The sequence below is a fragment of the Aricia agestis genome, chromosome 1 (assembly GCF_905147365.1).
Source record: "Aricia agestis chromosome 1, ilAriAges1.1, whole genome shotgun sequence".
NCBI classification, from domain to species: Eukaryota; Metazoa; Arthropoda; class Insecta; order Lepidoptera; family Lycaenidae; genus Aricia; species Aricia agestis.
The window spans coordinates 7,324,856-7,352,158 of NC_056406.1; the positions used below are offsets into that span (position 1 = coordinate 7,324,856).

Consider the following 27,303-nt stretch of genomic DNA (forward strand, 5'->3'; position numbering starts at 1 on the left):
TCAATATTTTTTTTTCATAAAAATATTCTATGTTACTTCGGATACCTCCAAGAGTATGTGTACAAAGTTTCATGATGAGTCGTCAAGTAGTTTTGGCGTAAAAGAGTAACAAACATCCACGTTTTCACATTTATAATATTAGTAAGGATTTTTGAAGTGAAAACTTCTTTAGCGGCGTTGAGCACTTTTGTGGGATGGGTAAAAACTGACTCGCGTCAGATTCTCGTGCTGATCGAAAAACCGTAAGACGGTTGGAGAGTAGTGTTGTAACAGTGAAATCGATTAATCGAACAATCGATTGTTTTTTTTTCGATTGTCGATATTTTTTAATCGATTGAGAGGGTTTCGATTAATTAAAAAAATCGATTTTGTAAAAATCGAGTTTCATAAAAAAATAGGGTACTCTAGTAATGGTTTCGATTAATTAAAAAAATCGATTTTTTAAAAATAGATTTTAATAAAAAATGGGTTAAAAATTTAATCAATTGTAAGGGTTTCGATTAATAAAAAAAATCTATTTTTTTTAAATAAATTTTCATAAAAAATGGGTTAAAAAAATAATGCACAACGTTAATAATCAAGTTTTCACTTCTGCCGGCACTTCCGGAGTGCAACCCGTCTTTTTTTATAAAATAAGGGGGGCAAACGAGCAATCGGGTCACTTGATTGAAAGCAACTCTCGCAACGCAACGCAACGCAAATCGCAGCATCAGAAGAGCTGCAGGTGCGTTGTCGGCCTTTAAAGAGAGAATAGGGTAATAGTGGAGGAGGGTAGAAGTAGGGGATTGGGCCTCCGGTAAACTCACTCACTCGGTGAATGTGAGCCCGTGGTATTTCTCCGTTGAGCCGGCCCATTCGTGCCGAAGCATGGCTCTCCCACGGTAATAGGATTATATTATTACTACGCATTGAGTACATAATATTTATCTACAGTTCTATACCAATATTATACATGCATTTATATACACTCTGCTGTACCCGTTCACGCTTAAACTGGTGATTTTGATTTGGTATGAAGATAGATTATGAAGATTGAGACCCGGGAAAGGAGAATGATATTTTGCTGTAAAAGGCTTGATTTTCACAGTAAAATGGTCCATTTTGATCCATTTTGATTAGATCACAATTTTTTTTGTTTTGTTTAAGATTTTGTTTGCCTGTGGATTCATAACTAGCTATATCTTTAAATAGTAAAAGGCAATCCATTAAAATAACCCCAAATCGTTTGTCAATTTTTCATTCCTTTGTGTTATTCTATTGAATTAAAAAAATAATGAACAATGCAAACCGCGTCACAAGCCCACCGCGCTGTGTGGGATATCCCAAATTATCGGAAATTTATTTCTGTGTCGAGGGAGGAGTGGGACAGCCATCAATATTATTACTAGCCAGCGAAATAAGGTATTGCAAATTTGCTTGTTATGTAATTAAAAGTTCCATATTTTGAATTTAAATATAAAATTTATTGAAAAAAATTTCAGGCATTTTAAAAAGCCTGTAATTTTGTTTTGGAATCTCTAATTAAACTTCCTCTCCTTTTTAATTAATCTTAGTACATTGTTTGTCATACTATGTAATATAAGTATACTATGTAATATATATAATAAATAAAATTCATCCATACTTATAATATTATAAAACATGCAAAAGTGAGTCTTTCTGTCTTTAGGCTTAAACCACTTAACCGGTTTTAATAAAATTTGAGTCCTGGGAAATAACATAGGATATTTTTTGTCCCGGAAAATTTGTTCCCGCGCGATAAACAAATGGTGCAACTCCGAGGCGACATCTAGTATTCATTTAACGTCACCATTATTTCATTTCACTTTCTAATTATTACAATAATAATTAATTCTTATTGTAGTATGGTAGTAGTTTTAAGTTAATGTTTATGGTAAAAAGGTTGTAGTACCTGTTGATATCTACTTAAAATACTAAAATAAATTAAGAAAATACTAAAAAGAGTACTCTTGTTGGTATTTTCAAATCTTTGAGGATTTAATGCTTTAAATTTAACAGTATTTCGACCATACAAACTGTGACGTCATTACATTGTTTTCGCTTAAATCAGACAAAGCTTTAACCAGCCCTCTTAATGCAAAAGTTCCAAAGCTTTGGAATAATAAATTTGGTAATACAAAATATTCTTATTGTACCTATCTGAATGTTGATTGTTAACTTTGGTTTTAAACATTTAAATATACTAGAGATCGCCCAATGGTCGAAATTCGACCTTACTTGCAACGACATTAGGACTGCTATCTATATTTTGTAAAAAGTATTGACTTCATCATAGTTTTTTTCAATTCTTGTCTCTGGCACTCAGCTGATCTCAGACTGGCCGTTTAAGCATTGTCTAATAGTATCTAAAATGAAATATAAAAAAAAACAATAATCCATTTTCAATTTGTCAACTTGTTGTCAACAGACTTCAACCATAAATAAAAGAGTATAATTCGTACGTATAGGCTTGTCACTCAAAAATCTGTCATTTTTCCTAGTAGTAGTGTCGTAGTGTGTGTAACGTTTTATTTGTTAAAAATATATATGATAAAAGCATAATTTTAAAATAATATTAGCTCGATGCACTCCTTCACCATATAAACTATAACTGTGCCAAATTTCATGCACCTACGTTTCCCCATTTTTCGTAAAAAGGGTTACAAAGTTTTTCTCTCACGTATTAATATATAGATTATTACAGATTTAAAAATTGCCGGAAGTAGCTTTTGCGGCGGTACCGACCAATGCGGGCCACGGGTAGTATAATAATGAATACAAGTCAAAACTGCTGAATCGATTTTAATCATTTTTTCAGTGGCTATATATTTTATACCCGATGCGAAGCCGGGCGGGTCGCTAGTACTGTATAAATTAGAGTCGTTTTTATTCGCCATTTTTTATAGGTTTTAATTAGTTTTTATTATTCGTAGGTTTTAATATAAAGTCCAATACTTCAAACAACTGAAGAAACCGCAAGAATTCATAATCTTTTATATTTTTATTTTACTTCAATGTTTTCGTCTGCGATCGTGATTGTCCGCTTATAGAATTAACTAGCCTAATAGCGATTTGCACACATAGGAGCTAAAACGATTTGGCATTTATGTATTATTCATTGCTCGTTAGAACCTACTCAATAAGTGGTTCACGTTCGTGTGTTACGTAATGGATTCCGTAGAAATGTTAAATTAGGATCGTTGTAGACAGACAGACATTATCTTGACACGATTTTTACTTGCGTGTACATTTTAGGACAGCAATATTAATGCGGAATATATACAAGATATTACGAACGTGTTGAGGGCCATATCCATGCTAATATTATAAATGGGAAAGTGTGTCTGTCTATATGTTAACTCTTTACGCTCAAACCGCTGAACTGATTTTTCTGAAATTTGGTATACAGAATATACTTTTTATCCCGGAAAAAGTACGGTTCCCGCACGATAAACGAATTTTGGCGCATTGGAGTTGCAGGCGTCATCTAGTTCATTTATAATTGCGAAAAGCTTTGTCCACACTGTGCCTTTTTCTGTTTGTCAAGGGCATGGGTTATAGCGCAGTCAACAGCGAACGTGAGGCATGCCCGCGACGCATGCCCTCTGACCGTATCCAGAAAACAAAAATGACAAAGTTGGCGTTGCGTTCGGTGACGTATACAATTATTGAGTGCGCCATAATGAAAGTTGAATGAAAGAAGATGAAAGTGCATAGTATGGACATAGCTTATGATCGTCGTCGATGGTGCATACTATAAACAACAATGATGGTGACTGTCATCTTTGGTAGCCAAACTTACAGAGCCGCTGCCAAACTGCGTTGCATCGTAGAAATGACTCCATAGTGGCTCATTTTTAACTATGTAACTCGTATCTTAGTGTTACTAAGGTAAGTAAAGTATGATTGGAGGTTAGTGACCTCTAACCTCCAATCATTTTAAACAATTTATTTGATAATAACGTTCAATATTAACCCTAGACGGCCAACAAAATTGTACAATACGTAATATTGCACAATAAAATTGATCGTATATGGGCCCGCTAACTACATTAATATTTGACATTTACTTTGTTCCATGACACTAAACCATCAAATTAAGCTGGCAATCATTATCCATTTAATGTAATCGCCAATTTTAGCCTGTATTTCCATTTCTAACGTAATACTGCAATGTGTTTGGTAGTTATCTGTTAAGTGTGTCTGTCTGTTTGTTACCGCTATATGCGATAACCGCTAAACTAATTTTGATGTTTGGCATCGATATTCTTTGATTCCCGTTGAAAAAAATATATTTTTTTACATTAATCGCAGAATATATTTACATAATAAACCTTATTTACCTATACATTTCGATATATTTTATTTTCATGATCTATAAAGGCCTTTATATTTTACTTTCTACGTCGTGTAGAGTATTGAGTAGTTGATTGGCACGACAGACAAGGGAGACGACAGACATTTATACGTGGGAGAGCCATGCTTCCGCACGAATGGGCCGGCTCGACCGGAGAAATACCACGTTCTCACAGTAAACCGGCGTGAAACAGTGCTTGCGCTGTGTTTCGCCGAGTGAGTGAGTTTACCGGAAGCCCAATCCCCTACCCTAATCCCTTCCCTACCCTCCCCTATTACCCTATTCCCTCTCAAAAGGCCGGCAACGCACCTGCAGCTCTTATGATGCTGCGAGTGTCCATGGGCGACGGAAGTTGCTTTCCATCAGGTGACCCATTTGCTCGTTTGCCCCCTTATTTCATAAAAAAAAAAAAGACAAGTGAGAGGCTTACATAACTTTATAAACCACTAGCTCTGACGAGAAACTTATAATGAACAAACAAGTTTCATTGTTAATATCGTGATTTTATCTCAATAAAAATGTAGGTACGTGTACTTTCAAGCAAATTGACAGACGGATAAAATAGATGGCGAACCTACATAATTTCGTCGGGTTATATCAAAAGGCTAAGTCAATCTCTACTAGTAACATTGACATTGGACCGACTAAATATAATAAAGGTACTTACTCCACATTAATAGATTTATAATATTATGCTTCTTTGCGTTCACTTAAAACGCGACACTTAAAAATGGTATTTCTTATGGTCAGAGAAAACAGTACGTAGAAGCTAATAAAGAATAAAGATAGACAAACAGATGTTCATCAAGTGCGCGTGTTTCATTATCGCCGGTCGCCGGTTCGACTCCTGGGAGCGATTAGCAATGTTTTACAATCACTGGCGGCGCGCCAAACGCCCCGTTGAGTGGAAAAACCGGGAAAAACTACCGTGTCTGCTTTTTACTATCCACGATCTGCTTTTTACCAGCGATGTATTTATTGTTTGTTTATATGACTCATAAATACGTATATCGAGACAATATGAATAACGATTATTATTTTTAATCGCAAGTAGGACTTTTAATACATCTACTTATTAGTTAAAAATAAATGATGTCGAAATTATTAAATTTATCGGTTCTGCTCTTTTTTGTAAATAACTAAGCCGTGTAATGTCCATCTTTAGAGTAGGTTCACACGGCACAATCCTGCACGATTTTTTGTAGTATACGTCTTAACATTCATACGCCATAGAATTAGAACGTTAGAAAAGGCATTCCATTCAATCGTCAGCGCGAAAATGTGTCACCCTCGAAATGAGTGAGCTCACTCATCTGAGAGCAGTGTACCTTAGGACGCGGTAACTTACTTACTTACTTACTTACTGCGGCGCAGCGACCCAAATTGAGTCTTGGCCTCTGACACAAGCACACGCCATTTATTTCGATCCTGTGCGACATCTTGCCATGATCCGGCTCGTAACGCCTTCAGGTCCTTTTCTACCTCATCCCTCCAGCGGTATCTGGGACGGCCTACCGGTCGTTTGCCAGTCATTTGCCCCACATACGCTTTTTTAGCCGCTCGGTCATCATTCATTCTTTCTACGTGACCGAGCCAGCGGATTCGGTGAGATTTGTATTCCCCGATAATATTGGGCGTTGCCACGAGTTTTTCAATCTCTAGGTTTTTCCGTGGCCTCCAACTGCCATCTTCATCCCTCGTCGTCCCGAGAATCTTGCGCAGTATTTTTCTCTCAGCTACTAACAGCTTTGTTTCCTCCTTTTGAGTTAGGGTCCAAGTTTCACTGCCGTATAAGAGTATAGGTCGAATTACAGTTTTATATATTCGTATCTTCGTACCTCTACTTAGGATCTTGGACACTAAAATTCTATGGAGTGCCGCACTACACCGAAGAGCACTTTGGATTCGGATGTCGATCTCATCTACTCTAGAATTTGTGTCGGTTATAGTGCAACCTAGGTACTTAAACTTAGCTGTTCCTGTGTATAAGATGTTATCTACTAAAAGATCTTCAGGTGGTCGTCGTTTATCTTTGTATCTCCGCATGTGCAAGTATTCAGTTTTCCCATGATTGATTTTAAGTCCGACTTTATTGGCTTCCTTCTCAAGGGTCCTTACCATATCCACGACATCAGACTTTTTCTCACTCATGAGAGCCAGATCATCTGCATAGCCTATTACTTGATGTTTTCCATTAAGCTGGACGCCCCTGTCAAGGTCTGTTACTTTACCTTGACAGGGGCGTCCAGGACGCGGTAACAGCCGACGTATTTAATTCATTAATTACCGCGTTGTTTTTCGCTACATTTCGCTTCAGAATGCCGTCATGTGCCTTCCGACAGTGCAGTAACAAAACGAGTAATACAAAAAAGCCAAAGGTGTAATATTTCACACGTAATTACTAAGATTTTATTAATATTTAAATTATTGTCTTCTATTTTTAAGAGAAAAATCAAAGCGAAGCGTAAAATGAGTGAAAGAGAAAGTAGTATATGATATTGCTGTAAGACAAAAAAGGACGAGAATATTTTCTCGATACTTATTTTGCATGCAAAAACATTGCTATAGTTTTGACGGCATACGTCGTATCTAAGTATTTTGATATCGTTGTCATACGCCGATCATTGTACTGCAACAAATCGTACAGTACAATCGACGTGTGAAATGTTTTTTTTTACAGTGGCGCATATACAGGGTGTAACAAAAATAAGTGATAATACTTTAGGGTGTGTACGTCTTCCTCTTAGAGAGTTCACTGTGAAAGTAGCAGCGCTGAAAGACCAAATTTTTTTTTCACTTTTGTATGGGGAAACTCGTGACGCTCGGGCCCTTCCCCATACAAAAGTGAAAAAATTTTTTCGTCTTTCAGCGCTGCTACTTTCACAGTGAACTCTTTACAAGGAACACGTACACACCCTAAAGTATTATCACTTATTTTTGTTACACACTGTACATTGTATGCGCCACTGTTTATTAAGACTTACACTGCAAAAAACGTGCAGGATTGTGCCGTGTGAACCTGGCCTTAGGAAGAACGAAAAGCTTTTATAGATAAAAACTTAAACCGCAATACAAACCAAACTAGCTTAACACAGAGACAAGTTTTACGCGCACGCGACGCGATACTGCATATTCTGCTATGCTTTCTAAAGTTTCCAGAAATAAGTTCATGACGTACGTGCGCTCGATACAAGCGGTCTGGTATGAAGATCATCGACTGTATACAACTTATAATGTGGTGTAATAATTAAAACTGCAATTAGGTGGAATTACTTTTTATTTTCATACTGGCCATACTTCCCTGGTATCATCAATAATTGCCTTCCGTACTTTTCCAACCATTTCTTTTTATTTGTGATCTCCTCCTCGTTATCCGGCTCTGGTGATGGGCTGGTCCTGGTCCTGGCTTTATTCCGTAAATAGGACTCATATATGCTCATCTTGGGTAGTATGGAATTATTTTCACCAGGCTCCAAAGGCACATCCACTGGGTCGAATGGTAGACTAAGCATCATCATGTTAGCGTTCACAGAATTAGATTCAGGTTCTGCATAGTATATTTCAGAATCTGTATTGTTGAGTTCGGTTTTTGATGTTGTGAAGGAGTTTTTAAGTTCCGTTGTTGTATCTCCATCCCAGATGGCGGTTTTCACCCATCTGGTGAAGCTGGCTACTCGAGGGAAGGCGTGGGTTTTGGTGTAGGAAGCACAGGAGCGTAGAAACGACGCTACTGCTATCAATGTGTTGTTTTGCACGACTGCACCACCATTGTCTTTCTGTAACACAAAGAAAATTTAGATAGATAGACTCTTAAAACAGGAATACATGGAGTAAATAAATTCAACAGCGATTCGTAATTGTAACGACCACAATCAGAAAAATTTAATGATAACTTAACTTAAGATTTTGATGTGTATACTTCACACATTTTTTTTATACCTTTCATTAAATTAGGTTATCATTAAAATATGTCTCTGGGTGCGGCCGTATGTCGGGATCGCCAGCAACAACTGACAAAAAAAATGTATGAACAGAGTGCGTTCCGGGCGGCGCGCGACGGGCGTCCGAATTTTTCTGATCAGAAATTTCGGATAATGTGCGGCAGGGCTAAATCAGGGCATTTTAGAATACCATTTTGTAGTCCTTTATAGACAATATTAATTATTTGACATACAAGACAAATTTTAGTACAAGTTCCCGTCAATTTTCACTCATAGGACTATGAATAGTACAATTTGTTTCAAATCAACAACATAATGTTATAAAGTTATTCGCATTTAAGGTTTAATAGTTAATCTGGCGTGAACAACGGATTACCAGTATTGTGACGAAGGAATAAATTAAAGTCATTTCCAAGTCGCAGCCATAGTAAAATCCTTTTTCTATGTCGCGGCCGACTCTATATCCGGGATTAAATAAATTACTGTTAGCGAAAGTCGGTGTAGTGCTGTGACATTCCTTATCGACATTTTATTGATATTAATGTCCTCGTTTATCGTTTAGAGTTGGGATTTTATAAGTGCGCTTAGTGCGCTAATTTTTAAGTGAAAACCTTCTTTAGCGGCATTAGACACTTTTTTGGGATGAGTAAAACTAAACAAGCTTAAAATCGCGTCAGGACGTAGAAGAGGAAATAGTATCTCGCTCCCTTTCTATCGCGCGGCAAAAACGAAAAAGTATGCCTGCTGGTGATGTTTTGTGTATACTTCTGTTGGCACTTCCGATGTGCAACCCTTGTTTTTATTTTTAAAACACGTGTAAAAACGCAGAGGTATAGATAACAAGCCTGAATAGGAAAACCAACGTAGAAGCAACCTTTTTTGGAGGGTTTAAAAATATAATAGTCCTTTCATTTGTCGTTTCTTTTTATACTTATTTTAAAAATCCTTTCGTGCGAATTTAAAATTAAAAAGAAACGAGTATTAAATTTTATCGTCGTATAATATTACCACAAAGCTGGGATTAGCTAAGTATTAGAATATTAACTCGAGAAACCATTGGCTTTGCGGATTGTGGACACTTTATATTATAATTTATAACGTAGACTAGATGTCTCGCGCGGCTTCGCCCGCGTAAATTAGAAATTTTACAGAATCCGTAGGTACATTTACCCATAAAAAATATTTCCCCCGTTTTTCCCACATTTTCCTGAGTTTCTTCTGTCGTATTAGTCTTAGAGTAATAATATAATATAACCTTCTCGATAAATGATGAGTCTTACTCGATAAATGATCTATCTAACACTGAGATAAGTTTTTAAATCGGACCTGTAGTTTCTGAGATTGACGCGTTCAAGCAAACATACTCTTCAGGTTTATAATATTAGGTAGATATAGATTTTTTTTAATTATCGCTTGACAAACTCGAGTCTCGATCTAAAAGACTATGAAATGGTATAATATGGTAGTGGTGATGATGATGATGATGATGAAGAATGTAATTTGCATAGTAGCATATGCTTTCTGTTCTTAAAATAACGCCGAAACTCCCAAACTTGTATCTATAAAGAATCAGGAATTCTCTCAGCACCTTCCGAACCACGGTATACCAGGTATATCTCGGTGCAAAATCTTACTTGTTGGTAGCATATGCTTAGAATACTTCTCACGAAACCGAAGTCACCATATGTTTCCCTATAAGTTTTGAGGAGTTCCCTCGATTACTTATGGATCCTTCATCAGATCACCACTTTTCTGAATATAATACCAAATTGGGATGATACCCTATATACCAAAAGAAAAATTTTGAAAATCGGTTAACAAACGGCGGAGTAATCGTTGAATATAAGAAAACGAACATAACACCTCCCCCATTTTGAAAGTCGGTTAAAATTGTAGCCTATGTGTTATTTATTTAATATTTTAATCAGCACATGAATTGAATAACAAAATTTTTTTCAAATTAATCGTAGCACCATCTGTCAGGACAAACTAAAATTGAAATAGAATAATATTGAATGCGATGATAACGCCGTCCGCCGGATCTAATGTAAAACATTCCAAAATCAACAACTCCTTATAAATAAGAAATTAATTGAAAAAACATTTTCCAGTAGACCAAACTGTAAATCTAAACCATTCTCGAATCTCCACGAACACACACAAAAAATTTCATCAAAATTGGTCCAGTCGTTTAGGAGGAGTTCAGTCACATACACACGCACACAAGAAATATATATATTAAGATATACAAGGTATCCTATTTTGTTGATGTGGATTATGGACATAAAATCTTCTAGCAGTCAACCGTAGAGAATTTCTACAAAAGTATTCAGGCTGAGTGGTAGTTGTATTACAAACGAGTCAACAGAACCACTGTTATAGGAAAATCATGACTGTCAACTGTCAAGAAAGAGGCGCAAAATTAATGAGCACAATTTGAAATTAGAAAAAATAAAACAATTTTTTGGATTCCGTACCCAAAGGGTAAAAACGGGACCCTATTACTGAGACTCGAAGTCTCAGTAATAGGGTCCCGTTTTTACCCTTGTTTGTCCGTCTGTCCGTCTGTCTCCAGGCTGTAACTCAAGAACCGCTTTAGCTTTCACAGATTGTGTATGTCTATTGCCGCTATAACAACAAATACTAAAAACAAAATAAAATAAATATTTAAGAGGGGCTCCCATACAACAAACATGATTTTTTTTGGCCCTTTTTGCTCTATATCAATAATGGCAACAAGTAGGTACTTGATTTTTTGTCAAAATCCTAAGTTATATGTGTTCTTTAATATTTAATAATAATATTATTAAAACTAGAAATCGCCCAATGGTCGAAATTCGACCTTAGTTTCAACGACAGGACTAAAAATATTGACTTCATCATATTTTTTTCAACTCTTGTCACTGGGACTCAGATGCTGATCTCAGACTGGCCCTGTAAGCATTGTCTAATATTATCTAAGATTCAATAAAAAAAAATATATTCCATTTTCAATTTGTCACCTTGTTGTCAACAGACTTCAACCATAAATAAAAGAGTATAATTCGTATGTATAGGCTTGTCACTCAAAAATCTGTCATCTTTCCTAGTGTGTATGTTGTTGTGTGTGTAATGTTTTATTTGTTAAAAAAAATGTATGATAAAAGCATAATTTCAAAATAATATAAGCTCGATGCACTCCTTCACCGTATAAACTACAACTGTGCAAAATTTCATTCATCTACGTTTCCCTATTTTTCGTCAAAAGGGATACAAAGTTTTTGGCTCACGTATTAATATATATAGATAAAATAAAAAATTAAGGGGGGCTCCCATACAAAAATACAATTTTGGCCTAATTTTGCTCTATAATGGTACGGAACCATTCGTGCGCGAGTCCGACTCGCGCTTGGCCGATTATTTATTCAACTTAAAAATGTTACTATACTCTAGTTGACTGTAATCTAATCTAATCTAATTTTAAATAGGTCGTATATTTCACGTGGATAGCACGTACGTATTTCGAAGTGTAGCGGCTACAGGTAAAATATTAACGGTACTTTGTACTCGCCTGAATTTGGACTTCTTTGTGTGCATCGAAAAGAGCTTAGGTAGGATTACAAACGATATCACACTGTGCATGCAGATTATCCGAAAATGCACTAAAGTCGTGTTACAATGTACTCGAATAAATTCAACACATCTTTCTTTAGCTACATGGAATTTAAAGTCTTTTTATTTAGTCTTAAGGCCAGCATTCACGAGCGATCTATCTATCTATTTGGCACGCTGTCGATCCAAAGTTCGTCTATGAATGTGAAAACACTATTGGTCCAAATGGATCGGCTCGACGCGATGGAATTCCATTCATCCATTCCATCTCGTTAATACAGAAAACCAATGGTCCGGTCGCTCTGAGCCGTCGTGCCATGCGGCTCGCTCGTTCGTTAATGATGTTACTCACGAGCCAAAGACGCCATTTTGATTTTAGTTTGCGCTTAGAACACGTCCGGTGGTGTCGATGCCTACACTCAAAATTATCAAATGGAACGGCTCGCTGGCGTGTTCGTGAATGCCATGAATTTGGCTCGGCGCGACATCGAGTATCGAGCCAATCGCGCAAGAGCCATATGGATCGCTCGTGAATGCCTACCTTTAGTCTTTAATATGTAAACGGATACAGCACTTAGCTACTGAAAGCAGACTTTATATTTATAGGGCACTTACTCTGCAGAAGTGTCGGTCGGGATCCTGTACACCTCCTACGCAGACGTAGTGCCCTGGTAGCAGCGTGGTGTCGCAGATAGAAGGGTTCATCACAGGGACGTTAACTATCCTGATGTGCTGCAATCAAATTAAACAAAAATAAGGATGTGTGATCATTATAATATTATAAGGATGTGTTAATATTATTACACATAAAATAAGTTTGATTCTGAGTTGCACTGTTTTGTTTACGCAAACATTAATACTCTTTCGGATATTAATGTGTATTTTAGGCTTCAGTCTCGGTAGCCGTCACAGCAAGTAAGCTTTTTGGCGGTTTTAACTAATATTGTAAATCCTATTCAACTTGGAAAGTATAATAAAGAACTTATTACGAACTTTAATAAAACGAACAAAAGAGAAGATCTTTGTTTAGCCTAGAAATATAACACTTCCAAAGTTTTGCAAATAATTTTATGCTCCTCCAGGATCATCTATAAAAGTTAATCTTTACTAAATTATTTTTCATTACCTACAAACACTTTTTCGTTTTAAGATTTTTAATTTTCAACAACAATAACATGGTCCAAACATTAAATCATACTTTCATTTTATTCTGACTTCCAAAAACGTACGGTTCCCACGCGATAAACTAATTTTGGCGCAACGAAATTGCGGGCGACATCTACATCTATAATAATAGTATTTAACAAAAATAAAACCGACTTCAAAATTGTACGAAATTGAGAATTAAAATTCCTATCTCAAAAGCTACTGAACCGATTTTATTGAAACTTCCAGCATTCCTTGTTGAACAATGCTTAGTACAACAAAAATGAATACATCCGTAAGTTCCAAATAGTTCCGGAGATATGTGAACACAAACATAAAAACATACATACATACATATATTTTTGAAATTTTCCCATATTTTGTTCAGATGCTGATATAGACTAACATAATATAGTTAGAAGTTTGAAGTTTCATCACTTCTTGATAAGTATAGCTATCCACAGACCACAACTTATCTGGTACGAAAATGTTAACAAGAAAGATAAAAAGGATATAGGCGAAAAGCCGAAAAAAACAATATTACCCCCGAGGGTGTCCAGGCGATGACGCTGGCCAGGTCTCCGAGCGTGACCTCGTAGTCCTCAGGCGGCAGGAGGACGGGCGCGACCCGGGCGCCCAGCTGCAGCGGCTCGCTTAGCTTGATCACCGACATTTTGAAGTCGAAGTTGTTTATCAGCATGTTTATCTGAAGGAAAGAACATTACTATAGGCAATGGGAAAGAACTTCATAGTTATTTTACAATTTTGACTGTCGGCTATAGACCTTTCAGTCTAAGGGACCTATCAGACAGAGAGCGGACACGCGTTCAAGCGTTATGCTTTCGAGCGGTCAGCCACACAAAAGGTATTTTGACACGATCTGCAGAACGCTTCCTATGTAAGTTTCGGTTTATAACGTAATACAACACAAAAAACGTAAAACTGACAGCACGTGATCGCTCTCTGTCTGATAGGCCCCTAAGAGGAACGACCAGGAACGAATAAGGCGTGATACATATTTAACAATGCAATATCCAGATTGCATCGTTAAATATATGCCCAACAATAGCAATTTATGTTGATGATCACCATAAACTCTATAACGGCCAAGGTTTTAATCCATAAACCTATAATGCTAATATATTATGTCTATGTTTTAATCAAATCATAGTTTGACGTAAAATAGTAACAACTAACAACCCCTACTTCTAATGTCATATTTATAAACTGTAGTACGTTAATAGTTCAAACTTATCAGATATATAATGCTACTAGAATATAACAGGCAACATCTGTTGATAAGCTACGAACTGACCAGCGCGGCGGGCCCGAAGCTCATAGGATTATGTAATTACACTGTGACATATTTTGCGAGGCTGCAAGAGTGTGATAAATTAACATGTTTGATAAAGGTCAGGATTACGCGGTGTTTCGGGACAGGCCTGCCCTGGCCGGAATAAATACGTTTTTTGGGTATTTTCAAGACTCTTAATGCTGGCATAGCTGAGGACGAGATTAACGCTACTGTTCTTGAAAGGATTTACTTGACCATTCATTTTGTTCTTTAGCCGTTGAATTCCGGGTCAAAGTTGTATTTAAAGTAAATGGTCTTCTTTCATTTATTTAGCTATGTACCTCGTGAATGGAACCGCCTTTGTTGTTGTAGGAGCTCCCTGCTCTCACGCTGTAGTTGCCAAGATTTTTGTGACTAACGTACGACAGGATGGTTTTCCTGAAAATAAAATAGCATGTACATTGGTTTAAAAGGTTAATTCTATCTCAGAACATAAAGGAAGTTTAAGTTCAATATTCGTAAGTCACTATGAGTAATATTAATATCATACATCTTACATTACAAAAAACCTTCGTTTCTGTCTACATAAACACTTATTAATGAAAAACAAAATTATATAAAGTATAAAATGTAAATACAAAGTTCTAAGTAGCAGTGGGATCTCGACAGGGCTCAGATATTTTGTTTTATGACAACTTCCAGTTTCTTCAGATTCAAGAAACACTCCCCGAAGACTCTCAACTTTGTAAGAACGAACGATAAACACAAATAATTACTTTTTACTATATGTCTGCTGGAATATAAAGCCACTAAAGCCGTCTGTCTAGAAGTCAAAGAAGTTTAATGTTGTGTTTCTATAATCAAATTATTATTTTTTTAAGTTTACAAAGTAGAAATCACTTAAACAGATAATCATGTTTATCCTTTATGTCCCTACATGGAGAGAGGTCTTTACATAACTAGTTTTTTTTGCGGCCTTACCCACGTGCATCACGCGGGACACAAACTTTGATCCGCTATTTTTCACATTTAGGGTTGGAATATTGATAAAATCTTTTTTAGTGCGCAACTTTCATTTTTGTAATTTTAAACGCAACATCTATCAGTCATATTATTTTATAAGCTGTTTATTAGCTTTTACCAATCATATCTGCTTAAGCTCCCTTATTATCTAGCAACTCGTAGTTGAGCACAATTCAGTTCGTTATCCTGTCAGCTCCGGTAATAAACTACGAAACTATTACATCCTCTAATAACGTTCTCAATTTGTCAAAAGCACAGCGATACCCTTGTGGCGGTAATTAACAAGTTGGGAACTATTGACGCGTCGCCAATATTCAATGTTTAGACTTGCGCTTGTTACGAAAATTATGGGACTAAATATTTAAACAAAAGTTAACTTGATAGCATGTTTGCTAAATGCTTCTGTGCCCGTTGGAAAATGGACGACCACGTGCGACTGTCTACAGTATACACATTTCATGTCAATCCTGCATAATCATAGACGTGTATGCCCCTCTATACGTTCGTATTCGCTTGTCGTCCATCACGTGCGGAGAAAGCATTGCAGAAAGGCGTAGAAGGCATTACTACAAGCGGAGCATGCATTTGATGATTTTACTAAGTTTTTTTTATGAAATAAGGTGGCAAACGAGCAAACGGTTCACCTGATGGAAAGCAACTTCCGTCGCCCATGGACACTCGCAGCATCAGAAGAGCTGTAGGTGCGTTGCCGGCCTTTTAAAAGGGAATAGGGTACGAGGGGAGGGTCGGGAAGGGAAGGGAAGAAAATAGAGGAGGGAAGGGAATAGGGTAGGGGATTGGGCCTCCGGTAAACTCACTCACTCGCCGAAACACAGCGCAAGCGCTGTGTCACGCCGGTTTTCTGTGAGCCCGTGGTATTTCTCCGGTCGAGCCGGCCCATTCGTGCCGAAGCATGGCTCTCCCACGTTTACTGAGTGGGTTGCGGTTTGACACGGGATGACGCCTACGTCTACCCGAAGGCAGTGTAGCTGTGCCGCCTGCGAAGGTGCGTTTTCAGTGTGCCGATCACGAAATAGAAATAAAAAACAACAAAACACTGTGGTAAAGAAATAAAGAAATGATTCTTCCGTCTTCGTTCCTATCTACTGTTAGCAAACTTAACAATTTGGGTGCTTAATTACATTTATTAAGATGTACATTGTACATAATATAATTCAAAAAGAAAAATCCAAGACGGTAAACAAAGGTTCATTAATTAGTAATTAGGAAACTTGTAGGAAAGGCCACAATTTAACTTTGTAAATAAGGACCTTTTATCTCACTCTTTCGACCGTTTTATCTCGCTCTCCCCGCACTTAACACGGCGTTTGATATCCTTGAGTAGGGTCCACTCCTTTATTTATGTGAAGTACTCGTGTTTCATTGTAATTTGATTTTCGAGTGTGCAACAGGGCAACTCTACGAAATAGTAATTTTCTTCATTATTGCTACATGTTTTTTTTTTTTATCGGGCTTTGGCCCACCACACATTCCCACCACTGTATCTCCTGTGTCGCCAGGATCGACAGCGGCATCCAATCACGAAAACCCTTTGATATGATCTCAGGGAGCCCGAGGGACATGCTAAAGCTGTCTTGGGACCCGCAACGAAATTAATCAGAAGAAAATAGGAGGAGTAGGAAGAATTATTGCTACATGTGCTTAAGCTGCTTTGATTAAACCCACTGACGTCCATTAGGCTGCGTTTCCACTGAAGCGGAGCGGAGCGGAGCCGAATTGACCAATCGTGCTATTCCAGCGGAATGACAGCGAAGATTTCGAGCATGGTGATTGGTCAATTCGGCACCGCTGAAGCTCCGCTCCGCTTCAGTGGAAACGCAGCCTTATACAAGTACGCTGGACTTATGATACCCAACTATTTTTTGTGCCTATTTGAAGCGGAATCAGCGCACCCAATGCGGGGGAAGAGAACTAAAGCTGGACTTAAAATATGATACACAACTGTTTTGTGTGCCTATTTGAAGAGGAATCAGCGCCCCCAATGCGGGGGAAGAGAACTAAATCTGACGTAACATGCAAATGGCCGCTTAATCGCTATTGGTTGTAGAAACTAGTATTAGTTCCAAGTACTCCCACTACTGCTATCAGCTTCTCTTCCCCCGCATTGGGGGCGTTGATTCCACTTCAAATAGGCAAAAAAATAGTTGTCATTTCAAGGGTATCATAAGTCCAGCGTACTTGTATAATGGAGGTCAGTGATTAAACCACAGACCAATGCTGATTTTGAATATTATATACATTTCAAAACAACGCAGCAAAATAGCGTTTGCAGACCCTTGGCCAATGCAGGTATTCGTAGGTTTGATAAGTAGTGACTACGAATAATATAAATTAACAATAACATTTCTATCTCGAGATAAGGGCACATTCAGAAATGTGTTCTATTTTTGTGTCTGCAAAATATAAAACAAGAGACTGAAAATTAAAATTATACGCGTCGCTTTACAACTCCGTAAATGTATACTTATATGAAACGATCTGAATAAAAAATAATATCATTAATGAACCGAGGCGAGCTTTCCCGACGTCGTTATGCCGGCGTTATAGCCATCATACTTTTAACGAGAACTGTCTGTCTTCTATTAATAAAACTTCTTGTTTGCCAAAGAAACAGGCCATTACATTTCACTCAGACATGCAAAAGCTGTATTAGCATAATATATAAAATGTTCCAGTGAATTAGTTATGTAAGACACCTTGTGAAACAGGCCTCATTTTCCACGGTGAAGGATAAAGTGCGAAAACATATTGAAAATTTGAGCACTTCAATCATCCAGTTCTGATTTCCTGGTACAGCTCAAAAGAAATAAAGTCGATGGGGTCGTCTTAAAATTTTTCAATCCCCATTAACCTTGTTATTGTACCCGTTTCCCTAAATTTTTAATATAGTTTTACTGAATGTAAAAAGGCGTTTTTTTAAATTATATAGTGTACTAAAATGACCCCATTCGCGTTCGAACTTAATTTGAAAATTTAAGTGGCCTATTCACGGCCCTAAAATGAGAGGCAATATCGGGAGAGCGAAAATCGGCTGCGACTCTACACACCTTTCCTGCTTACTAGTATGTAACTGACCTAATATTGGTCAACAGTAGGTCGCGAGTTAACGTCGTTTGCCAATAACAACGTGACTTTTCTAATCAGAGTCAAAAACGATTTGTGAATACTCCTGTAGTGTATTGGATCCATAAATAATAGTATTGTCCCGTGTACTCATGTCATAGATGACAGTAACTAGGAGGCGTTATGAACTAGCAATATTGGTGTGTGTCCTGGCAAGCCTGTTCTATGTAGAATTACTTCTACAGCATCTATTATTTCATTCAGAGAGGTTGCAATAGACTTACGTGTCAAAGCATTTTGTAGGTGTTAGCAGCCAATTGTTATTAAGCACTATGGCGCTACAGACGTAGGTTCCGCTGTAGAGCAGCGATGCGGCGTATGGATGTCTGCTAACCTGTGTCACCGCTGCGCCGATGTGTTCATCACTGTTGCCTAAGTCATCTGCAAAGTGTAAGGGATACTACTTTAAAATGCTCATAATCACTGACCTCCATTATGCAACGCCTTCGTGGTCTAGTGGTATAGAGCGCAGCTCTTGACTCGGAGGTCGTGGGTTCGATTCCCGCGTTGGAAACATGTTATTTCCAAGTTTGATTAGGACAATGCAGGCTGATCACCTGATTGTCTGACAAGTAAGATAATCCATGCGTCGGATGGGCATGTAAAAAGTCGGACCTGCGCCTGATCTCTCGCCGGTCATGTCGGTCTTCCGTCCCACTGAGTTATGAGGGTAATGGAATAGAGAGTGCTCTTGTATACTGCGCACACACTTGGGCACTATAAAATTACTCCTGCCTAGCTGGCCTGGTTTCAATTAAACCGGCCACCGTCACCGAAACCGGTGTGGGAGCTATTATTATTATTTATTATTATTATACAAGTACGCTGGACTTATGATACCCTTTGAAATGAGAGCTGTTTTTTGTGCCTATTTGAAGCGGAATCAGCGCCCCCAATGCGGTAGAAGAGAACTAAATCTGACGTAACTTGCAAATGGCCGCTTAATCGTTATTGGTTGTCAATTGTCATCACTAGTATTAGTTCCAAGTACTCTTACAACTGCTATCAGCGCCAATATGGCGACTTTCAAACGTCATTTTACGTCAGATTTAGTTCTCTTCCACCGCATTGGGGGCGCTGATTCCGCTTCAAATAGGCACGAAAAACAGGTGGGTATCATAAGTCCAGCATACTTGTTAAATGGAAGTCAGTGCTCTAACGGCCGTTCCCAATATTTGATCTATCTCTGGTTTTGCCCTACTAGAGATAGGAATAGCTCACATTAGACATTAGAGACATATATTTTATGTCAATTATGAGCTATTCCTATCTCTAGTAGGGCAAAACCAGAGATAGATCAAATATTGGGAACGGCCGTTAATGCTCTTACTACTCTTACCACCACTTATATAGGCGCGAAGTGAATAGAGAGGCAAAAATACGCCAAAGGTTTTTCTTTAGACCCTATGTAACATACATACGTGATTTTGTATATATGTGATCCAGAGATAAAATACTGGCCTCAGTTTATGATTCACAAAACTCTTGCTCTACGTTTTATTCAGTCAGTCATGAATGACATTCAAATTGATGACTTCTCACATCCAAATAAGAATGAAAATCATAAACAGTATTGCAACCATTTCGTAACGTCCATATCACAAACAAAAAACAACTTTATCAGTGATCCAAATATAAACTTGGAAATTGTTTTCGCACAGAGCAATAAACAGTCTGAAAACAATTAATCACACAGAGCTGAATTTACAATCATCGTTACGTGGTACCAGGAGAGCATTACATGGCAGGCGATGAATAATACAGCCACATTATCTGACATTATCATTGCGCGGGCCACAGCTGCTCCCGACCACACACAAATGACTATATCACTAGTTTTGTCACTTATATCAAGGACTCATTGTATTTAAAATTTACAAAACATGTACAATCATGGAAGGCAAAATAAATAATTTAAAAGAATAAAAAGGCGACTATTCTATTATAATATTACTAGCTGTGCGCCGCAGTGTTACCCGCTGTTTAAGTGGACTATGAAAAAATAAAGACTATTAAAAGTACCAATTATAGGGTCAAAACGGGACGATACATGGTTCTAAATTGGGTTCAGGTAGTGATGATGATGATGAATGTAATTTGCATAGTAGCATATGCCATACGTTCTTAAATTAATGTCAAAACTCCCAAACTTGTATAGCTATCTATAAAGAGTCAGGAGTTCTCTCAGCACCTTCCGAACCATTGTATACCTTGGCGCAAAATCTTACTTGTGAGTTGTTGGTAGCATATGCTTAGAATACTGCTCACGAAACCGACGTCAACACAATATGTTTCCATACAAATTATGAGGAGTTCCCTCGATTTCTTATGGATCCCTTCACCAGGTCACCAGTTTTATGAATATGGTACCAAATTGGGATGATAAATTATACACCAAAAGAAAAATTTTGAAAATCGGTTCTCTAACGGCGGAGTAATCGTTGAACATAAAAAAACGAACATAACACCTCCTCCATTTTGAAAGTCGGTTAAAATTGTAGCACATGTGTTATTCTGATGTATAAGCTATATTATTGTAAAGTTCCATAAAAATCCGTTCTGTCGTTTTTGCGTGAAAGAGTAACAAACATCCATACATCCATGCATAGATACGTACCTACGTCGTGGACGTCCATAGGTACATATTGTACATCCAAACTTTCGCCTTTACAATATTAGTAGGATGTACCTAGTCTACGACTGATACGTCTCAAATTTCGTTGAAACACAATGCAAACATAATAATATATAAAATTTTTCGCTTTTCTTGAGCAGCCTGGTTAACTATGAAAAGTCTGAAAGAATAGATTGGTTGCAAATTTCAAGCAAAATTAATGTCTTGATATCTATGTTGAGCTGTAGAGCGTAGACTGGACTTTGACGGAGATATTTCGCTGGATAGACTGTAATTGATTTATGCTAACGTGTACACAACGCGCGGACTAAAGGTTGATTCAATTGCGACAGGCCTGGATTGTGGAATGTACTACAAACTAGAATAAATTACTAAAGTCCAAACGGGAAATCCAGGCATAAAACTTTATAAAAAACTAGCTGTCCCGTTGTTTTGCCATAAAATGGTTTTCCCTGTTTTCCTGCTTATCTCTTAAAGTTTTTTCTGATTTTTTTCTATAGACCTCTCAAGAGCCCGAGACCTTTCCAACGAATGCAAAACTGTGGAAATCGGTTCGTGCGTTCTGGAGTTATTGCGTCAGGAAGGAAAACCCGACTTATTTTTATATATTATTAGATTTCAAAATTCGTATAAAATATGCCTTATTATTTTAATTATAATAAACTAGATGACGCCTGCAACACCATTGCGCCAAAATTCTTTTTTCGGAACCGTACAGTTTTCCAGGATAAAATAACATAAAATAATTTATATTTCAGGCTTCTGAGACCTAAAAGCTTTATCATTTCCCGGGACTCAAAGTATCTCCCTACCCTACCCTGCAACGGTTAAGCGGTTAGGCGTGAAGAGGTAACAGACAGACAGACACACTTTCGTTTTTATAATATTAATATATTTTGTACCTAGTTATTTTAATTATAGTAGCTATTTGACCGAGCTTTGCAACGGTATTCGATAAAAGACGAATAAAATGACATTTCCTAAAAATGTATGTATGTAACATACATACGTGATTTTGTATATATGTGATCCAGAGATAAAATACTGGCCTCAGTTTATGATTCACAAAACTCTTGCTCTACGTTTTATTCAGTCAGTCATGAATGACATTCAAATTGATGACTTCTCACATCCAAATAAGAATGAAAATCATAAACAGTATTGCAACCATTTCGTAACGTCCATATCACAAACAAAAAACAACTTTATCAGTGATCCAAATATAAACTTGGAAATTGTTTTCGCACAGAGCAATAAACAGTCTGAAAACAATTAATCACACAGAGCTGAATTTACAATCATCGTTACGTGGTACCAGGAGAGCATTACATGGCAGGCGATGAATAATACAGCCACATTATCTGACATTATCATTGCGCGGGCCACAGCTGCTCCCGACCACACACAAATGACTATATCACTAGTTTTGTCACTTATATCAAGGACTCATTGTATTTAAAATTTACAAAACATGTACAATCATGGAAGGCAAAATAAATAATTTAAAAGAATAAAAAGGCGACTATTCTATTATAATATTACTAGCTGTGCGCCGCAGTGTTACCCGCTGTTTAAGTGGACTATGAAAAAATAAAGACTATTAAAAGTACCAATTATAGGGTCAAAACGGGACGATACATGGTTCTAAATTGGGTTCAGGTAGTGATGATGATGATGAATGTAATTTGCATAGTAGCATATGCCATACGTTCTTAAATTAATGTCAAAACTCCCAAACTTGTATAGCTATCTATAAAGAGTCAGGAGTTCTCTCAGCACCTTCCGAACCATTGTATACCTTGGCGCAAAATCTTACTTGTGAGTTGTTGGTAGCATATGCTTAGAATACTGCTCACGAAACCGACGTCAACACAATATGTTTCCATACAAATTATGAGGAGTTCCCTCGATTTCTTATGGATCCCTTCACCAGGTCACCAGTTTTATGAATATGGTACCAAATTGGGATGATAAATTATACACCAAAAGAAAAATTTTGAAAATCGGTTCTCTAACGGCGGAGTAATCGTTGAACATAAAAAAACGAACATAACACCTCCTCCATTTTGAAAGTCGGTTAAAATTGTAGCACATGTGTTATTCTGATGTATAAGCTATATTATTGTAAAGTTCCATAAAAATCCGTTCTGTCGTTTTTGCGTGAAAGAGTAACAAACATCCATACATCCATGCATAGATACGTACCTACGTCGTGGACGTCCATAGGTACATATTGTACATCCAAACTTTCGCCTTTACAATATTAGTAGGATGTACCTAGTCTACGACTGATACGTCTCAAATTTCGTTGAAACACAATGCAAACATAATAATATATAAAATTTTTCGCTTTTCTTGAGCAGCCTGGTTAACTATGAAAAGTCTGAAAGAATAGATTGGTTGCAAATTTCAAGCAAAATTAATGTCTTGATATCTATGTTGAGCTGTAGAGCGTAGACTGGACTTTGACGGAGATATTTCGCTGGATAGACTGTAATTGATTTATGCTAACGTGTACACAACGCGCGGACTAAAGGTTGATTCAATTGCGACAGGCCTGGATTGTGGAATGTACTACAAACTAGAATAAATTACTAAAGTCCAAACGGGAAATCCAGGCATAAAACTTTATAAAAAACTAGCTGTCCCGTTGTTTTGCCATAAAATGGTTTTCCCTGTTTTCCTGCTTATCTCTTAAAGTTTTTTCTGATTTTTTTCTATAGACCTCTCAAGAGCCCGAGACCTTTCCAACGAATGCAAAACTGTGGAAATCGGTTCGTGCGTTCTGGAGTTATTGCGTCAGGAAGGAAAACCCGACTTATTTTTATATATTATTAGATTTCAAAATTCGTATAAAATATGCCTTATTATTTTAATTATAATAAACTAGATGACGCCTGCAACACCATTGCGCCAAAATTCTTTTTTCGGAACCGTACAGTTTTCCAGGATAAAATAACATAAAATAATTTATATTTCAGGCTTCTGAGACCTAAAAGCTTTATCATTTCCCGGGACTCAAAGTATCTCCCTACCCTACCCTGCAACGGTTAAGCGGTTAGGCGTGAAGAGGTAACAGACAGACAGACACACTTTCGTTTTTATAATATTAATATATTTTGTACCTAGTTATTTTAATTATAGTAGCTATTTGACCGAGCTTTGCAACGGTATTCGATAAAAGACGAATAAAATGACATTTCCTAAAAATGATTCCTAGCTAGATCGAATTATCGCCCCCGAAACCCCCTATCCATACTAATATTATAAATGCGAAAGTGTGTCTGTCTGTCTCTCTGTCTGTCTGTCTGTTACCTCTTCACGCCCAAACCGCTGAACCGATTTAGCTGAAATTTGGCATGTAGATACTTTGAGTCCCGGGAAAGGACATAGAATACTTTTTATTTCGGAAAAATGTACGGTTCAGCGCGTTAAACGAGTTTTGGCGCAACGGAGTTGCGGGTGTCATCTAGTATACTAAATTTCATGAAAATCGTTGGAGCCGATTCCAAGATTTGCTCGTTTAAAGATATTAAGATTACGAGATAGTTCTAGTAGTCTAGTAAATTGTACTTTGAGCGATAGTTCGCTGGTACAAATACAATAGATTCGCTAGACTGTAATATTTAAAGTTAATGGAATTCTAGGTTACCGAATGCTTGAAATTGAAAAGGTTTTTGTACGATGACTTCACACACACAACAGATTTTTTGTATTACAAATTGAAAATGTGGTTAAAAAATACAGAAATAAAGCCAAGTCTCTTATACTGAGCTTCTTTTTATCATTTTTTCACCATCTTTTGATTTCATTTTGGCATGAGTCAGTGTTTAGCCTCAACTTCTCTCATCTTTTCACTATCTTTTGAGCTTCTTTCTATCACCTTTTCATTATTAGTATTTTTTGAGTTCATTTTGGCATGAATTGGGATTTAAGCTCAACTCGTACTGGGGCAGATGAAAATATTCAACACTTCCATATTTTCATAGCAATTAAAATATAATCATTATTAAGCAATAGAAACGAATATATGCTTTGCCTAAAAACATGACGTGTCGCTTCGACTCTTTTATTGAGCTTGAGCCTCACATCCCGAATAAAAACGACGAAAAAACTAATAAGTGCAAAAGTTGTTATAATATATTGTACAGTGTCTCGAAATTTCTCTTGCATGAAGACACGGGGATAAATACGAACCTGCATCTCTAGAATCTTCTGTCTGTATGCTGCGAGCCGTGCTCAGGACCAGGGCTAACAGCAAGGGACAGGCGGTACAGCGACGCCACATCGTTGTTCAGTAATGGCGTCTGTTCTGATGTTATAGCGAATTTGCGCTGAAAATGCTTAGAAGAACTATTGCTTTACAGACATGGCTGAAGTGTATTTCCTAGATGTGGTTTTGTTTACCCTTAACGTCTTATTAAATACAACACAATACGTAAGTCCGGACCTCTGCAATATTTATTCCGGTACAAAGAGGACTATAATTTTGCTATAATTTTTCCCACAGTCTTTCCTGCAACATATTTTTGCAGAAATTCGATACAACTGTACATTATTCTGTTATAAAATTGTATGTTCTACCTTGAGATTTAGGATTTAAAAGGATGATATTTGGAGGTTTAGCTAACGAAGATAAAATATCGAAAAGAAAAAATTATAATATACATATAGGTTTGCTGACAGAAATACGTCTTTATTTTTATTAATTTTCAAAGAAATATTGTATTGATGCCATGTCCAGACGTTTCCTAACTCTACGTAACTCTATGAGCAGGATGTTTTCACAGCGCAGCCAATGTTTGCGTCAACACCGATATCAACGTGTCAACGTTTTCTAAAACGTGAACCCAACTTATATACGACTTTAAATTTACGTACATGGGTTTTGGCTTTATGTCAAAACAATTTTTTTTCAACCCTTTGTAACAGGCAGTTTATAAGTAATAACGAAGCTTGAGTACTGGTGTGGAATACGATCGGAACATTATTTGTAGCGGAAAAATCAAAAGCTGTTAGAAGTGAGACTCGAGGATGCAAAAGCTGCCAAGCTGCGATGGCAGGGCAGTATATGGCGGCATTAAGTGCCGACTGCGGATTCGTGGTTCTGGACGAGGATGAGACAAAACAACGCAAGGGAACACTCAAATTTATCACAAAATCTGAGGATCCAATAGTGATAATAGCAGAATGTACCAGAATAATGCTGGAAGACAGGTTACTAGAAATGGCAGAAGTCCTATCTGGGGACCCCGAATCTAGCATGGACTGGGACATATTCGCGAAACCTATCAACTACTCGTGGGTCAATGGGGTTCCTGGATGTGGGAAGACAACTTGGATCATTAATAACTTCAATGAGGAAACAGACGTTATAATAACAACGACAATCGAAGCAGCCGAGGATCTAAAGCAAAGGCTATCGCTACGAACTGGCAACAAAGTTAAAGATAAAGTTAGTACCATGGCCTCTTTGCTGGTAAATGGGACAAAAGGAACCTACAAAAGGTTGATAGTTGACGAGGCCCTCATGAACCATTTCGACTCAATCTTCATGGCGAATCAGTTAACAGGCGCCAACGATGTCATCCTCATTGGAGATATTAACCAACTTCCGTTTATAGAGCGTGAAAACCTCTTTAAACTCAATTACACTCGTCCAAACCTGGTAATCAACTTCACCCAGGAGTTGTCTTACACACACAGGAGCCCTATGGATGTGGCATACGCCTAAAGCATGGTCTATAACATCTATTCATCGAAGGAAATTGTGCGGTCCCTAAAGCTAATGAAGTATACAGGAGCGAGAATACCTAAAACCGATCTAAATACCCTGTATCTTGTCCACACACAGGAGGAGAAAGCAGCCCTCACTAATACAGGCTATGGATCGGGAACAGACTCTCGCGTCCTCACAATCCATGAAGCTCTAGGATTAATGAGTCCTTCGGTAATCATCATACAGACCAAGTCCCGAAAGCTGGCAATCCACGACAGCGTTCCTCATGCAGTTGTAGCTATATCCCGGCACACTAACACCTGTGTGTATTACACTGACACTGATGGAGACGCTGTGGCAAGCTTCATAAAAAGAGCCATGGAGGTGTCAACCGAACACATAAAAGATTATAACATAAAAATGGCTATAAAAGACAGGAACGATAAAGTCCTA

The 27,303-nt window shown here is 37.5% G+C and overlaps 2 protein-coding genes across 3 annotated transcripts in view; one reads left to right on the forward strand and one right to left on the reverse strand.

Annotated features, from left to right (window-relative positions):
• The window catches only part of LOC121725636 (inactive dipeptidyl peptidase 10), a 154,793-nt gene that overhangs the window by 46,600 nt on the left and 80,890 nt on the right, over positions 1-27,303 (forward strand). The gene's annotated exons all lie outside the window — the stretch shown is intronic.
• Positions 7,617-25,465, reverse strand: LOC121725646 (trypsin-3-like). The gene is made up of 6 exons (XM_042112679.1): positions 25,329-25,465; positions 18,721-18,877; positions 14,671-14,767; positions 13,580-13,741; positions 12,505-12,621; positions 7,617-8,133 (listed from the first exon to the last, which is right to left on the reverse strand). Exons 1-6 carry the CDS (start codon positions 25,417-25,419, stop codon positions 7,627-7,629), a joined length of 1,131 nt encoding a protein of 376 aa, XP_041968613.1. The 5' UTR covers positions 25,420-25,465; the 3' UTR covers positions 7,617-7,626.